Source organism: Tupaia chinensis, unplaced genomic scaffold, assembly GCF_000334495.1.
Source record: "Tupaia chinensis unplaced genomic scaffold, TupChi_1.0 Scaffold144255_1, whole genome shotgun sequence".
Taxonomy (NCBI): Eukaryota; Metazoa; Chordata; class Mammalia; order Scandentia; family Tupaiidae; genus Tupaia; species Tupaia belangeri.
The window spans coordinates 2,872,860-2,888,710 of NW_006204113.1; the positions used below are offsets into that span (position 1 = coordinate 2,872,860).

The window sequence follows — 15,851 nt, forward strand, 5'->3', positions numbered from 1 at the left end:
CGGCGGCGTCCGCGTTGCCTGCCGTCAGTACCGCGACCCCTTCCATGGCCGGGGCGACGAGGCGAGGCAAGGGGACCGATAGCGCGGGAGTTCCGCCGGCCTCCCTCCGCTGTCAGTGCGCAAGCGCGGCCGACCTGCAGGGCCCGCTGGGAAATGAGGTTCACCGGCCCGCACCTAGGCGGGGGCGTCGGCCGCGCGCTCAGGTGTACGGGGCGGGGCTTGCGGCCGCACCTTAAAGGAGACTCGCCCAATTTTGCCTCTGAAAGGCTTGGCGCTCTGGAGCCACCTTTTAAAAACGTCGAAATGACCACGGTCTCAGGCCACGATATTGTTTGCATCAACTTATGCACAGACAACTGAACTAGGTGCCATGTGATAGTGCATTACGAATAATGATCATTTCAGTTCGAATACTAGTTACGAGTTCCATGGCAAATCACCTCCCTTCTAGATTATTTCTGATAGGACATATGAAGTTTTTGTTTTGAAATATGTGTTTATTTATTTTGAGGAATCGTGTGTTGTATTGATGCAGGACAGAAATCAAAGCGCTATTGGAAGACCACCCATGATAATTCGTCACATAAAGTCAGCTGAGTTTCACTCAGCAAACATTTATTGAAGGTCCACCAAACTAGAAACTGAGACCTACCCCCTACATATCATCCCACTGCAATTTTATTAGGATAAAAATTTGGAATTGGTTTACATTATCCTTGATGACTAAGATAATGCCAGCTGGGACCAGCAGATGACGTAATGGTTTTGTCGTTGGACTCTCACATGTGCGACCTGATTTCAAGCCCCAGAACCGGGTCCCTCCCTGAGCGTGCCCGCCCAAAACCCCAAGAGGAGAATGGAGGAGAAGGGATTGCAGCGTGGCCATCCCCCTGGGCGGGTGATTCCTCGATTTCTGTCTCTCTGTCTCTCCTGTAAGCACACATGCTCTATAGCAAATAAAATAAAATAAAATAAAATCCCTCTTAAAAAAGGAAAAGATAATGCCTACTAAGATCATGATCCCTATAAACCAGATTCAGAAGATCAAATACCCTTTAGGGAAATAATGTTGGGGACAGTCGCACTGGAGAGAAGTGTGGTCGCTGTGTGAAATTCATGCTAATCTGGAGTTGCTGTGGTACTTCCTAGGGAACTGGCAAGGAGAACAATTCACGGTGCTGGCCTGAGGGACGATGGACTAGTCACAGATCGCAGGTACTCACTGCTCCCGGAGCAGACTCGCCCTCTCCCTCTGCAGTCCCAAAGTCCAGTCAAACTCGAGACAGTGATGTTTGCACGACCCAACAAGGAAAGGAAGGAAGGAAATGTCTCATTCTCTGTGAGGGATGTAGATTCCAGAGGGCTGAGAATGGAAATTGAACTATCTTACTGGAAAAAGATGATTAAAGAGGGAGAGAGATAGAAAGAGGCAGCCTTAAACACGTAGATACTCTTAACAAAGCCCCAACAAGTATGTGAGAGCCTCATCATAATTCTTTTTTTTTAACAAAGCTACTTTTTTTTTTTTGCCATAGGGCGCATGCGCTCACCAGACAGAGAGAGAGAGAGAGAGAGAGAGAGAGAGAGAGAGACAGAAAGTGAGAAATCACCCCCCAGGGGGGATGGCCACGTCACAATCCCTTCTCCTCCATTCTCCTCTCGGGATCTTGGGCACGTACGCACACGCGTCCGGCATGAGTTTTAAGCCACCGGGTCCGGGACACGAACCGCCGTCGACTATGTGCGAGTCCAGGGACATAGCCATTACGCTAACTGCTGGTTCCCAACAAAGCTACTTTTAATACTTTGAGGTGAGCCCCACAGGAATAAAAAACCACACCCCCCCCCCCCCCCCCCCAGTGGCCGGTGGGGGTGGTGGGAGGGTGGTGAGGGGGAGGTTACCTGAGGGGAAGGAAGCACAAAGGGACCCGCTGCAGGCTCAGGGAAGGGAATGCCGTCATGCTGGGACCTGTGAGCACTTGGAGGACATGCACATGGGCCAAGGGCAAGAGGGCTGGGCACCAAGCCACAAAGCTACCTGGGTTCCTCCTTCTTCTCGGTTGCCTGTTTCTGCTTCTGCTGCAGGATCTCCGAGTCCCTGGGGGTAGATGATGGGGCACTCTGCTTGCGGGCGTTAGCAGAGCCCATCTCGGCGCTTTCCCTTATCCGAGTCGCTCTGCTTTTCCATACTCTTCTGGCGGCGAGCTCGCGCTGGTTACTGGTCATGGCGACCGCGGCGGCTCGGGCCTGCCTCCTTGCGTCCCCTCGTTCTGTCCGACCTCGTTCCTCACCGTAATTCTATTAGATACAAGTACCACTTTAGCCTCTCAACATTGTAAAAGCTACCTAGTATTCAAACACTAATGTAGCTGTTCCTGTGCCCTCGTTTTGTTGACCTGAAGCAAAAGAGAGATCTTTGATCATCAGGGTGGACATTATCCAATCAGATGAAAGGCCTTAAAAGCAAAACTGATATTTCTTTGTAGAAAAAGAAATTATTCCTGTAGGCTACTGCATCAGCTCCTGCCAAGGAGTTTCCAATCTGTTGGCATGCCCTAAGATACCCTGCTGGTGGGGCCAGCAGGTGGCATGGTGGTTAAGGTGCTGGACTCCCACATGACTGATTGTGGTTCAAGTCCCAGACCTGGTGGCTAGCTTTCTCTCTTTTCGTCTCTCTGGTCAAATTTTTAAAAAAATAATAATAATAGCAATTTTAAAAAAAGAATTATTTTATGTTTAATTTGATTAGAGAGGGACAGAGCAAGAGAGGGAGAGAAAGTGAGAAAGCAAACCACAAGGTCCGGGACTCGAACTTCGGTTGGTCATGTGGGAGTCCAGCATGCTTAACCACACCATGCTACCTACTGGCCCCTAAATAAAATAATTCTAAAAAAAAAAAAAAAACCAGATATCCTACTGGTTATGCTCTTGTAGCTCCTTGGCCAATACATATGGTAAATAATACAATTATGTGGTATTTACAGAGTACATGCTTTCATAAAGTGAGAAGTTCATCTATCTTTTTTTCAAAGAATTATTTTATTTAACTTTATTTATCTATTTATGTTCATTTAAACAGAAAGGGACAGAGAGAGAGACAGAAAGTGAGAAAGCAAACTGCCAGGTCCAAGACTTGAATTGCAGCCAACCATGTGGGAGTCTAGCGCCCTTAGCCCCCACACCACCTGCCAGTCCCTCACGTATCTTTACTGTGAGCCACGTGTGCTGCCACAACCCCCAGAAATCTGGGATTAGGGAGTCTTTAAACTTTGACATGGGGGAACCAGCAGTTAGCGTAATGGCTATGTTGCTGGACTCCCATGTAGTCAACCGAGGTTCGCATCCTGGACCTGGTGGCTTAAAACTCACGCCGGGTGCGTGTGCGTGCGTGCCCAAGATCCCAAGAGGAGAATGGAGAAGAAGGGATTGCAGCGTGGCCATCCCCTCTGGGGGGTGATGTCTCACTTTCTGTCTCTATGTCTCTGTCTGTCTGGCGAGCGCACACGCCCTATAGCAAAAAAAAAAAAAACTCTCCAAAAAAAAGAAAAAAAAACTTTGACATGGCACCAAAATTGAGTAACACTCTAGAATTGGGCCAGAACGTCACTCCCACCTTGGATGCTTTATATTTACTTTATTTATGTATTTATGTTTAGTTTGCTGTAGTGCATGTAAACTCACCCAAGAGAAACACAGAGAGGGAGAAAGAGAAAGAGAGAGAAAGTGAGACCTCACTTCCCCAGGGGATGACCACGCCACATTCCCTTCCCCTCCATTCTCCTCTCAGGATCTTGGACACACAGGCACATGCCCCTGGTGTAGTTTTCAGCCACCGGGTCTGGGACTGGAATCCCAAAGTCAGACATGTGGGATCCAGCTGCCTTACCTCCACGCCACCTTGCTGGCCCCTCTCGGATGCTAACGTGTTAGTAGAGTGGTGGAAATGTGGGTCTAGTCTGAGCAGTCATTGTCCTCTGGATATTGTGTCTAGAATAAGAGAGGGGGTTACTAAAAAGGTGACACACAGTATCAGAGGGATTTGGTTTATTCCTGTGTCATTAGGAACGATTGTTTCAACAGAAAGTCACACCAAAATTGTTAGGTAACATTTTCACATTAATTTAACACAAATGTTACCTTTAGGAAATAGGAAAGGCCGGTTGAATATAAAGAGTAGTAAATATCTGGGCACACACACAAAATTAAGAATTCCTTTATTTAACTTAGTTTATTTATTTACTTATCTTAATTTGACCAGAGAAGGACAGACCAAGAGAGAGAGAGAGAAAGAGAGAGAGAGAAAGTGAGAAAGCGAGCCGACAGGTCCAGGACTTAAACCGTGGTCAGCCATGTGGGAGTCCAACACCCTTACCCACCACACCACTTGCCAGCCCCATGGGCACCAAAAAGTTTAAGGGAAGATGATTTACTTGTTCATTGTGAAAGTAGATCCACGACCAATCAGGTGGGCTGTTGGGGAATGAAGAAATCCCAAAATGCTTCTGGGAACTTGGAATGATTTCCTGGTGCCTTTTTTTTTTCTTTATTGATAATAAAGTGTGTGTGTGCACATAGAGGGAAGATCCTCCACGGCTCTGTGCATGCCCAGTCCCCTTCTGCAGCTCTCCAGCCCGTCAGATCGTGGGCACTCATGCACTTGCCTGGCATGTTTCATTCAGGCTGACCAGATGGGGGATTTGAACCACAGTCACCATGTGGAGTCCAGCTTCTCTTGAGCAGTACATTACTGCTATGGCATAAAACTGGCTTCATATCCTTGTATTTCTGTGTTTTAAATAAACAGTTAACTAAAGATTTAAAGTTTAAAAAAAAATGTTTTGGGCTGGTCCCACTTTGCATGTTTCTCAAGTTTGCTAGGTCTGGGACTTGACCCAGTCATTCATGTGGGACCCAGCTACCTTAACCAAAAGGCCACAGAGCTGGCTCTATTCCATTGATTTTTTTAAAATTTATTTTATTTTTTATATGTATTTATTTTAATTTAACAAGAGAGGAACAGAGTGAGTGAATGAGAAGGAAAGAGAAAGCAAGCCACCAGATCCAGGACTCAAACCAAGGTTGGCTATGTGGGAACCCAGCGCCCTTACAGCACCCTTAATCACCATGCCACCTGCCAGCCCCTTCATTGATTTTTGACAAGGGTGCCAAGACAATTCAAAAGGGGAAAGAACAATCTTTTCTTTTCTGTAATAATTTTTTTTGTTATCAATATTATTTAAATTGACCAGAGAGAGAAAGGGAAAGTGAGAAAGCAAACTGCCAGGGCTGGGACTCAAACCATGGTCAGCCATGTGGGTGTCCAGCACCTCAACCACTGAGCCACCTTCTGGTTCTGGGGCATTGGGATATCCACATACAAAAGAATGAGATTGAACCCTTATCTCATATTATATTTTTTAAAAAAAGAAAGAAAAACTCAAAATGGATCATAGACTTACATGAAAACTAAAAGTATAAGACTCTTGGAATAAACCAGGTGTAAGTCTTTATGACCATGGGTTAAACAATCATTTCTTAGATGTGATACCAAAATCTCAAGCAGTGAAAAGAAAAATGGGTAAATTAGAATCATCAAAGTTCAAACGTTAGGGAGTTGGCATCGGCGCACTTGCCAGGCACCTGCAGACTTCGCTTCAGAGCTCTTGGCAGCAGGGAAGCCCCTCATGCTGGAACATCATGGTAGGTCATGCTGTAAAGCCTGATAGTAGAAACTGCAAGAGAACTGGAGCTTCAAATGCCAGATGGTCAACAGCTGTCCTCTTTTGGAAACTCGGATTCGTCTTTGAAAATTCTGGACTACTTTATAAAGATGAAGTCTTAGAGGAAGATTGAAATGATATGAGCAAGGAAATTAATCTAATGTTGCCTACATAGGCACAGATTTTAAGGGAGAGAGCAGCAGTAGATGCATCTTACATCGACTAGGTAGATGGACTCTTCAAAGAAGCCAATACTATTGAAAATTCCCTAATACAAAAAAGGGTTAACAGCGACTACACACACACTACACAGATAAAATGTGTAATTAAACCAAGAGCGTAAACCTGTTTTCATTGTAATGAAAGAATGACATTCATGCTTTGAAACCTCTCTAGTTGTCAAAGAAAGTGAGAGGCAGAAACTCCTTGAATTTCTTTCCTAAATTTAAAAAGAGCTTGGGACCAGCAGTTGGCGTAATGGCTATGTTGCTGAACTCCCATGTAATCAGCCGCAGTTTGAGTCCCAGACCTGGTGGCTTAAACTCCCACTGGGCACATGTGCATGCATGCCCAAGATCCTGAGAGGAGAATGGAGGAGAAGGGATTGCGGCGTGGCCATCCCCTCAGGGCGATGATTTCTCACTTTCCGTCTTTCTGTCTCTCTCTGTCTTTCTGGTGAGCACACATGCCCTGTAGCAAAAACCTCTCCAAAAACAAACAAACAAAACTTAAAAAAATTTTTCTACTTTCTCTTCATATAGTAAAATATAACTGCTATTGTTATTTAATATTGCCCTTTGATTATTTTCACTATTAGTTATTATATATGACTAATATAAATTTAGTTTTATGTTACCTTATTGTGATAAAAGAAGTAAAAAAAAAAAAACAGAAATTGCTAACTAAAACTAACTAACTAAATAAATAAATCTTTGAGATAGCTCCATACTACAGAAGTTAAGTGAAGCCAGATACCACACGGTTGGCCAGGGTTCAGGTCTACCCCAGGTGCCTTGAAAACACACTAAGTTGGGCTAGCCTGTGATCCACTAATTAAGCGAGCCAGATCCCACGTGGCTTCACTTCATACAAGAACTTTTTGTTTTGTTTAGGTTTTAAAAAAACAGGCTTGGGACTAGCAGTTAGCGTAATGGCTATGTCGCTGGACTCCCATGTAGTCGATCACGGTTTGCGACCCGGACCCAGCGGCTTAAAACTCACACGGGGCATGTGTGCGCACATGCCCAAGATCCCAAGAGGAGAATGGAGGAGAAGGGATTGCTGCGTGGCCATCCCCCCGGGGGGTGATTTCTCGCTTTCTGTCTTTCTGTCTGTCTCTGTCTGTCTGGTGAGCGCACAAAACAAAACAAAAACAGGCTTGTCTTTTTTTTTGAGAGAGATTTTTGCTATAGGGCACTTGCGCTTGCTGGAAAGACAGAGAGACAGAGAGACAGAAAGCAAGAAATCACTCCCCGGGGGGATGGCCATGCCGCAATCCCTTCTTCCTCCATTCTCCTCTCTGGATCTCGGGCACGCACGCACACGTGCCTGGCGTGAGTTTAAGCCACTGAGTCCAGGACTTGAACTGTGGTTGACTATATGGGAGTTCAGCGACATAGCCATTATGCTAACTGCTGGTCACTCTCAAGAAAACAGGTTGTCTTTTAATAGTAATCAAGATTTTAGTGATAATTCCCCACAGGAAAAGTGTTCAGGGAGTTTTTTTCTAGGAAAGTCTGCACGTTGATAGTGAAGCTTCAAAATTCATGAAATAACAACTTTTTTTTTTTTTTTTTTTTTTTTTTTTTTTTAATCTCTAAGTTAATGACTAGTTTTAAAGGTAGAACCTGTTTGAGGTAGTAGAACTCAGAGGGCCTCACCCTAGAGTAACTACCGCCAAGGACAAAAAGACAAAGAACCCAGCCCTTGTAATAGACCACCCAAACGCACCAAGCCCCACTGAGAAAGGGACAAGAAGATGGACAAATGACAGGCCCTGAGGAAGCCCCACGCAGACGATCCAACAGAGACCCTTCTAAGATTAATGAAGTGAAACATCATGTCTATTGAAACATTATCAGTTTATTCGTTTCGTTTCTTTTCTTTTTTTTTTTTTTTTTGAGAGGTCTTTGCTATAGGGCGTGTGCACTTGCCAGAAAGACAGAGAGAGACAGAGAGACAGAAAGGGAGAAATCACCCCCCAGGGGGGATGGCCACGCCGCAATCCCTTCTCCTCCATTCTCCTCTCGGGATCTTGGGCGTGAGTTTAAGCCCTTGGGTCTGGAACTCGAACCGCGGTCGACTACATAGGAGTCCAGCGACAGCCATTACGCTAACTGCTGGCCCGTCATCAGTTTCTTTTCTTTTCTTCTTGTCTTTTTATTTATTTTTTTTTTTAAGAGAGATTTTTGCTATAGGGCATGTGCGCTTGCTGGAGAGGCAGAGGGAGACAAGGAGAGACAGAAAGCAAGAAATCATGGAGGATGGCCATGCAGCAGTCCCTTCTCTTCCATTCTCCTCTCTCACCCCACATGAGTTTTAAGCCGCCAGGTTCGAGACTTGAACTGCAGTCAACTACATGGGAGTCCAGCCACATAACCGTTACACCATCAGCTAGTCCTTATCATCAGTTTCTTTAATAGACTGAATATTCCCGAGCATGCAGACATCCTACATAGGGGTGTGACAACGACCTTTCGTCTCTTTTTGGCCTTCTCAGTGTCTACCCTGTCCCAAGATAGCACCCAGATGGCCAAGCCAGGATGTTCGAGTCACGCCTGTTTGCAAGCTGTCAAAGGGACGTGTGTGCAGAGGGGACACTGGAGAGCAGATAGGAGTGCCCCAGCTCCCTGCCTGCCCTGCAGGTGTGGCACTCGCATTTCCTCAGGTTCCCCCAACTCCAGGTGCCTCCCCGGGCACTGACAGCTGGTGATTCTGAGATACCGCCATAAGTTAACCAGAACCACCGACAACCTGGCCTCTGCAAGCTGACTGCCATTTAAAACATAAAATCCAGCCTACAAATGTCAAACCCTTGGGTGGTCCTCAGGAAAACAAAGCCAGACATCACATCCATATTTAAAAGTCTGCTTTGAGAGGTTGGGACCAGCAGCTGTCATAATGGCTATGTCGCTGGACTCCCACGTAGTTGACCACGGTTTGTAGTCCCATCCTCCTTGGAGGGTGATTTCTCACTTTCTGTCTCTGTCTTTCTGGCGTGCATGCATGTATGCACTCACCTTATAGCAAAAACCTCTCAAAAAAACCCAAAAAAGTCACCCCTGCTGAGGCAGGCCTTCGTGGTCTCTGAACAGGGGAGCTTGTCCTCCTCATGGGCACGCTGGGCTTTTTCCTCTCAGTTACTGCTGAGAAGTCAGGAAAAGCTCAGGAATTCATCTAGTGACATCACACCTCTAACTCCATTATTATGATAGTTTGGCCAATACCTGCTCTATTCCAAATTCCTAGCTCCCCAGGGCTTTGATGTATGTGGTGTGCAAGCCTGCGGGCTGCCTGTGCAAGGGTGCACTGAGGATCTGGGCGTTGGAGTTTGTCTTTGCCATCTGTCCAGTGCAGCTCCCCATGGGTTTCCTTCCTGCCTCAGCCCGGTTTTCAAAGAGTTTGCTGAACCACCCAGAGCTCTGCGATCACTTCGGTGGTGGTGGTGGCACAGCAGTTCTTCTGGAAGGCCCGGTGGTTGCATTGCCTCAGGAGTGCACAGGTGCGGTCACCAGGAGGGCCTGGACCTCTTCGTTTTCTCGGGTCCAGCAAGGAGTGCCCAGTGCAGCAGGAGGCCCAGGGAGCCTGTCAGCCTGCGGCTGCTGCCATCCTGGCTGCACACGAGCACTTACAGCAGGGCTCCCACCCTGGGCCATGGACTGATTCCAGCGTGCGGCCTGAGGGAACTGGGCTGCACCGCGGGGGAGTGGCGGGCAAGCTGGGGGAGGTCCATCCGTGTTCACGGCCGCCCGGCATCGTTGCCACACTGCCTGAGCGCCACCTCCCTCCTGGCCTTCTGACCTCACGTCCTGCTCCCTCTTCTCTGCCACCAAGTTTCTCAGGGCTCTGCTGCGTTGCAGCACAGAGCCACAGGGGTCACAGCTGTCCACAAGACCACTGAGCACAGCTTCGTAGAGTCTGCCGAACTCCATGTGGTTGGGGGTGAGAACAGCTTTCTGGTAGCCCTACATGAGGGCCGAAAGCTGAGCCACCAGTCCCAGGCCACCTGCTTCAATGACAACGCGGATGTCCTAGGCCTTTGACTTCCAAAATGTTCACGACATATTTTTAAGAAGGATGTCTTCTCCACCTAACCCGGGCCCAATGACAAGGGCATGCAATATGGTAGCCACTTTCCCATCTCAAGAAAGGCATGAGGGCTGTCAAGAACTGGGTGGAAACTCAGCTCCAGGCTGTCAGACTTGCTCACAGGTGCAGCCTGCCTGGCACAGGACACATGGGACAAATCTGCACCCACTTTGAGAGCTGAGATTGCCACAAATTTTGGGACTCCAGTATACCCCCAATAGTCTCCACTCCACCTATTTCCTGTCTTGCCCCATAGGCTTCTTGGCAGTTAGTGAGGGAGGAGATTCCCCATCAGCCGAAAGGTATTCTCCATACCCTGTACTATGTGCCAGATGCAGTGAAAACACTCTTCTAAAACTCACCCGCAGGCCCGGATTGCCACGCTGCCTGGACCCACAGACACACAGCGGCCTTCCAGGTTTCAGGCAGCCCGGGACCGCCACCAGAACCGCAACCCCAGCCACCTTCTGGTTCCCGCTTCCCTTGTCCTGCCTCAGGAATCACGGCCATTGGGCGTCTCTTCCAGTTTCCTTTTCTTTCTTCTTCTTCTTCTTCTTCTTTTTTTTCTTAGTTTGTAATAGAGCACATGTGCTCACCAGAGAGAGAGGGAAAGAAGGAGAGAAAGTGAGAAAGTACCACCATCAAGGGTGATGGCAATGCCACAATCCCTTCTCCTTTCAGGATTTTGGAGCCTGTGCTCACCTGGGAGAGAGAGACAGAGACAGTGAGAGGGAAAGTGAGAAATTACCCTCCCCATGGGGGCAGGGATGACCCCATGCAATCCCTTCTCCTTCTGGGATTTTGGGCACACACCCACGTGTGCCCAGCATGATTTTCAAGCTGCCAGGTCTGGGATTCGAACCACAGCCAGCCATGTGGGAGTCCAGTGCTTAACCACTACATCACCTGCTGGCCCTGTCCCAGTGTGTTTTTCAAGCCACCAGGTCCTGGACTTGAACCATACAGTCGGCCACCTGGGATCCAGATGCACCTTAACTACCACACACCACAGGCTGGTCTCCACACATACAATAACTCTTATGTAAGTATTCATAGAAGTGTTATTAATAATAACAAACAAATAGAAATAACCATAATATCCTTCGATTGATAATGGGTGAATAAATAAAATGCAGTATAACCATCAAATAGGATATCATTTAGTTGTAAAACTAAAGCAAATGGTCAATAAGTATATGAAAAACTGTTCGATATACCTGGTCGTTAAAGAAATGCAAATCAAGGGACCAGCAGTTAGCGTAATGGCTATGTCACTGGACTCCCATGTAGTCAACGGCGGTTCACGTCCTGGACCCGGTGACTTAAACTCACGCCGGGCGCGTGTGCGTGCGTGCCCAAGATCCCAAGAGGAGAATGGAGGAGAAGGGATTGCGGGGTGGCCATCCCCCCTGGGGGATGATTTCTCCCTTTCTATCTCTCTGTCTCTCTCTGTCTGTCTGGCGAGTGCACGTGCCCTATAGCAAAAACCTCTACAAAAAAAAGAAAGAAAAGAAAAGAAAGAGATGCAAATCAAAACCACATGATAAAAAAGAAAATGATAATGTTTCACACTCATTATGGTAGCTACCATCAAAAAGGGAAAAAAAATAGAGGATAACGCATATTGGCAAGGATATGGAAAAACTAGAAGTCTTGTGCACTGTTGATTGGATTGTGTAATGATACAACTTACAGGAAACAGTATTGTATTTTCTTGAAAAAATGGCTTTTGGAGAGATTTTTGTTATAGGGTTTGTGCGTTCGTCAGAAAGACAGAAAGCAAGAAATCACCCCTTCAAAAAAAAAAAAAAAGAAAAAAAGAAATCACCCCTAATGGAGATACCCACGATGCAGTCCCTTCTCCTCCACTCTCCTCTTTGGATTTTGGGCACGCACACACATGCGCCTGGAGTGAATTTTAAGCTGCCAGGTCCGAAACTCAAACCACGGTTGACTACATGGGAGTCCAGTGATGTAACCATTAAGCCATCTGCTGGTCCCGAGAAAAAATTGTTTTAATTTGCCAAAGGGTGTGTGCACTTGCCAGAGAGAGAGAGAGAAAGAGAGAGAGAAAGAGAGAGAGAGAGAGGGAACGTTAGAAAGCACTCCCTCCCATTGAGGATGATCAATCTGCAATCCCTTTTCCCTTTCTTTTTCTTTTCAGGATTTGGGGCATGCATGCACATCAGCCTGGCCTGTTTTTCTTTCTTTTTCTTCTTTCTCTCTTTCTCTCTCTTTCTTTCTTTCTTTCTTTCTTTCTTTCTTTCTTTCTTTCTTTCTTTCTTTCTTTCTTTCTCTCTTCCTTTTTGAGAGGTCTTTGATATAGACACGTGTGCTTGCCAGAAAGACATAGACAGAAAGCAAGAAATCACCTCCCATGGGGGGTAGCCACACCACAATCCCTTCTCCTCCATTGTCCTCTAGGGATCTTGGGCATGCACATCCGCCCAGTGTGAGTTTAAGCCACTGGGTCTGGGACTCGAACCTTGGGCAACTACATGGGAGTCCAGCGACACAGCCATTAGCCAACTGCTGGTCCCGAGCCTGGCCTATTTTTCAAACAACTGGGGCCAAGACTCGAACCATGAAGTCAGTCATGTGGGATCCAGCTGCCCTAACTACCATGCCACTGGCATGATTCAGCATGGCACTGGTATGTTTCAGTAATCCCACTTCTGGGTAAATATCCGAAAGAACTGAGAGCCAGGTCTTGAAGAGGTATTTGCACATCCGTGTTTATGGCAGTATTGCTCACATAGCCAAGGTGGGGGCAACCCAAACATTCACTGATGCATGAGTGGATAAACTAAATGTGTTATATACACACCGTGGAGGAGTGTTAGTCAACCTTAAAAAAGAAGGAAATTCTGACACAGACTACAACAAGAACTAACACTGAAAGCATATGGGCCAGCAGGTGGCTTCGTGGTTGAGGCTGGATGCTCCCACATGGCAGACCATAGTTCAAGTCCTAGATCTAGAGGCTTGCTTTCTCACTCACTCACTCTCTTTCTCTCTCTCTGGTCAAATTAAAATAAATGAATGAATAAATAAAATTAAATAAATAATTCTAAAAAAAAGAAAGCATTACATATGTCAAATGAAATAAGCTATTATGGCTGTTGCTCTCCAGGGTTACGCTGGCTCTCTGCCCCTCCTTCCCGGTGCTTCAGGGACCATGGCCGATCTCCGCGTGAGGCAGATCAAGATCAAGACCGGCGTGGTGAAGCGATTGGTCAAAGAAAAAGCTATGTATGAAAAAGAAGCAAAACAACAAGAAGAAAAGATTGAAAAAATGAAAGCTGAAGATGGGGAAAATCATGCCATTAAAAAGCAGGCAGAGATCCTCCAAGAGTCCCGGATGACGATCCCAGATTGCCAGCGCAGATTGGAAGCTGCATATACAGATCTTCAGCAGCTATTAGAAAAGGAAAAAGATTTGGAAGAAGCTGAAGAATGTAAAAAAGCATGTTTAGTGCTGGATTCAGTGAAGTTAGAAGCCTGAAACTTTTCTGTACAGGGTGTTTTTTGCATTAAATTCTGGGGTCCATTCTACAATTCATTATTTTGACCACAGCTATGTGTTCAAGTAGTATGAGAATGTGATTCTTTTTATGCCATTCATGTATCTTCCTTTGCATATTTAACGTGTCAAATAAATGAGTTCGTCTAATACAAAAATACAAATGAGCTAGTTATGAAAGGACATATGAAAAACTGTGCAATATACCTGATCGTTAGAGAAATGCAATTATGATGGCTACCATAAAAAAAAAAAAAACAGAATAAGACATGTTGGTGAGGATATGGAAAAATTAACAGTCTCATGCACTGTTGACTGGATTATATAATGGTACTATCACTATGGAAAACAGAATTCTCTATAGTTCTTTGAAGTTTTTGCAAATATTTAGCAGAATCCACTGTCTGATTTTACTCATATAAAGTAAGCAGAAGAGTCAAATGCATAGAGACAGAAAGTGGAATGGTTAATGTCAGGAGCTGAAGAAAGGAGAAATGGAGAGTTTGTTTTTTATGGGTAGAGTTTCAGTTTGGTAACATGGAAAGCAGTTGAAGATGTTTAGTGGTGGTAATTATACAACCATGTGAATGTATTTAATGCCACTGAACTGTGTACTTAAAAATGGTTAAAATTCAGGCCAGCCAGTGGTGTGGTCTTTAAGGCAACTGCATCCCACATGAGTGACTGCTTGGTTTCAGTCCCAGATCCAGCAGTTTGAAAATCATGCCAGACACATGTGTGTGCATGCCCACAATACTGAGAGGAGAATGAAGGAGAAGGGAGTGGCCATCCCCTCGGGGAGTGCTTTCTCACTCTCTCTCTCTGCGGCAAGCACATTCGCCCTATGGCAAATTAAAAGAAAAAAATATATAGACGTTCTTTTTCTTAATCCCCTGCTCATGGACATTAACACTTATGTACTTTACGATACCTTATATGGCACTATCATACTCTTCACTGGGCATCCATGCATATGTCAATGCACATCTGATGGTCATTCCATCATTCTAGCAGTGAAATTGATGGGGTGGGGGGATAAGGGGTCACATGTTGAAATAGACAACTTATTATTTTAAGTCATGGCATATAATGCAAGGTAAGGATACAGTTAAAATAGATTATTTTATTGCTTATGACAGTTTAATTAGTCCAACTTTAAAGAAAGCATTTGGTTAACACATATCAAGAACATCAGGGGGAACCAGCAGTTAGCGTAATGGCTATGTCGCTGGACTCCCATGTAGTCGACCACGGTTCATGTCCGGACCTGGTAGCTTAAACTCACACCAGGTGCGTGTGCATGCGTGCCCAAGATCCCGAGAGGAGAATGGAGGAGAAGGGATTGTGGCGTGGCCATCCCCACTGGGGGGTGATTTCTTGCTTTTTCTCTCTGTGTCTCTCTCTGTCTGTCTGGCAAACGCACGCGCCCTATAGCAAAAACCTCTTAAAAGAAAAAAAAAAGAACATCAGGGACCAGCAGCATAATGGTTACGTTGCTGGACTCCCACGTAGTCAATTATGGTTTTAGTCCCAAACCTGGCAGCTTGAAACACATCAGGCACGTGTATGTGCATGCCCAAAATCCTGACAGGAGAATGGGGAAGGGATTGCAGCGTGGTTATGCCCCATTAAGGGGTCATTTCTTGCTTTATGTCTCTCTCTCTGATGAGCACACATTCTCTGTAGCTAAAAACTCTCAAAAAGAAAGAAAGAAAGAAAGAAAGAAAGAAAGTCCAGCCTCATCCAGCACAGAACATTAAAATTGTACACACCATGGGGGCCAGCAGGTGGTATAGTGGTTAAAGTACTGGACTTCCACATGGCTGACTGTGGTTTGAATCCCAGACCTGGAGGCTTCTTTCTTTCTCATGAGCACCCATACCCTATACCAAATTTAAAAATAATAACAAATAATTAATTTTGTTTCAGTTTGAGAGGTTTTTTGTTGTTGTTGTTGTTGTTTGTTTGTTGTGCTTTTTTGTTTGTTTTGTTTTTGTTTTGTTTTGGTGATGTATTGGTCAAGCACTTGCCAGAGACAGAGAAATAGAAAGTGAGAAATCACTCCCACCCAAGGCGGATGGCCACACTACAGTCCCTTCTCCTCTCGGGATCTTGGGCACAGGTGCACACTTGCCCAGTGTATTTATTTTTTTAGAGGCAGTGATTTTTGTTGTTGTTGTTTTACAATTTTATAATTTTATTCATAAAAATTCTGTACATTAGTTCTAATTTTTTAAAAAATTAAATTTATAAGAAAGGTCTCTCTTCCTTTATATTTTCTAAATAATGATTAGGTGTAC

General features: G+C 45.5%; 1 protein-coding gene and 2 pseudogenes across 1 annotated transcript in view; 1 reads left to right on the forward strand and 2 right to left on the reverse strand.

Moving 5' to 3' along the window:
- The window catches only part of PCGF6 (polycomb group ring finger 6), a 61,837-nt gene extending 59,611 nt beyond the window's left edge, over positions 1 to 2,226 (reverse strand). Inside the window, exons 1-2 of the mRNA XM_014583318.2 lie at positions 2,220 to 2,226; positions 2,039 to 2,121 (exon numbers count right to left, since the gene is read on the reverse strand). Of these exons, the coding sequence (XP_014438804.1) occupies positions 2,039 to 2,121; positions 2,220 to 2,226 (90 nt within the window). The remainder of the gene's footprint in view (positions 1 to 2,038; positions 2,122 to 2,219) is intronic.
- LOC102475785 (tubulin-specific chaperone A pseudogene) lies at positions 1,784 to 13,703 on the forward strand (annotated as a pseudogene).
- Positions 9,185 to 10,538, reverse strand: LOC102501526 (ATP-dependent (S)-NAD(P)H-hydrate dehydratase-like; annotated as a pseudogene).
- Positions 13,704 to 15,851: the final 2,148 nt, after the last annotated feature.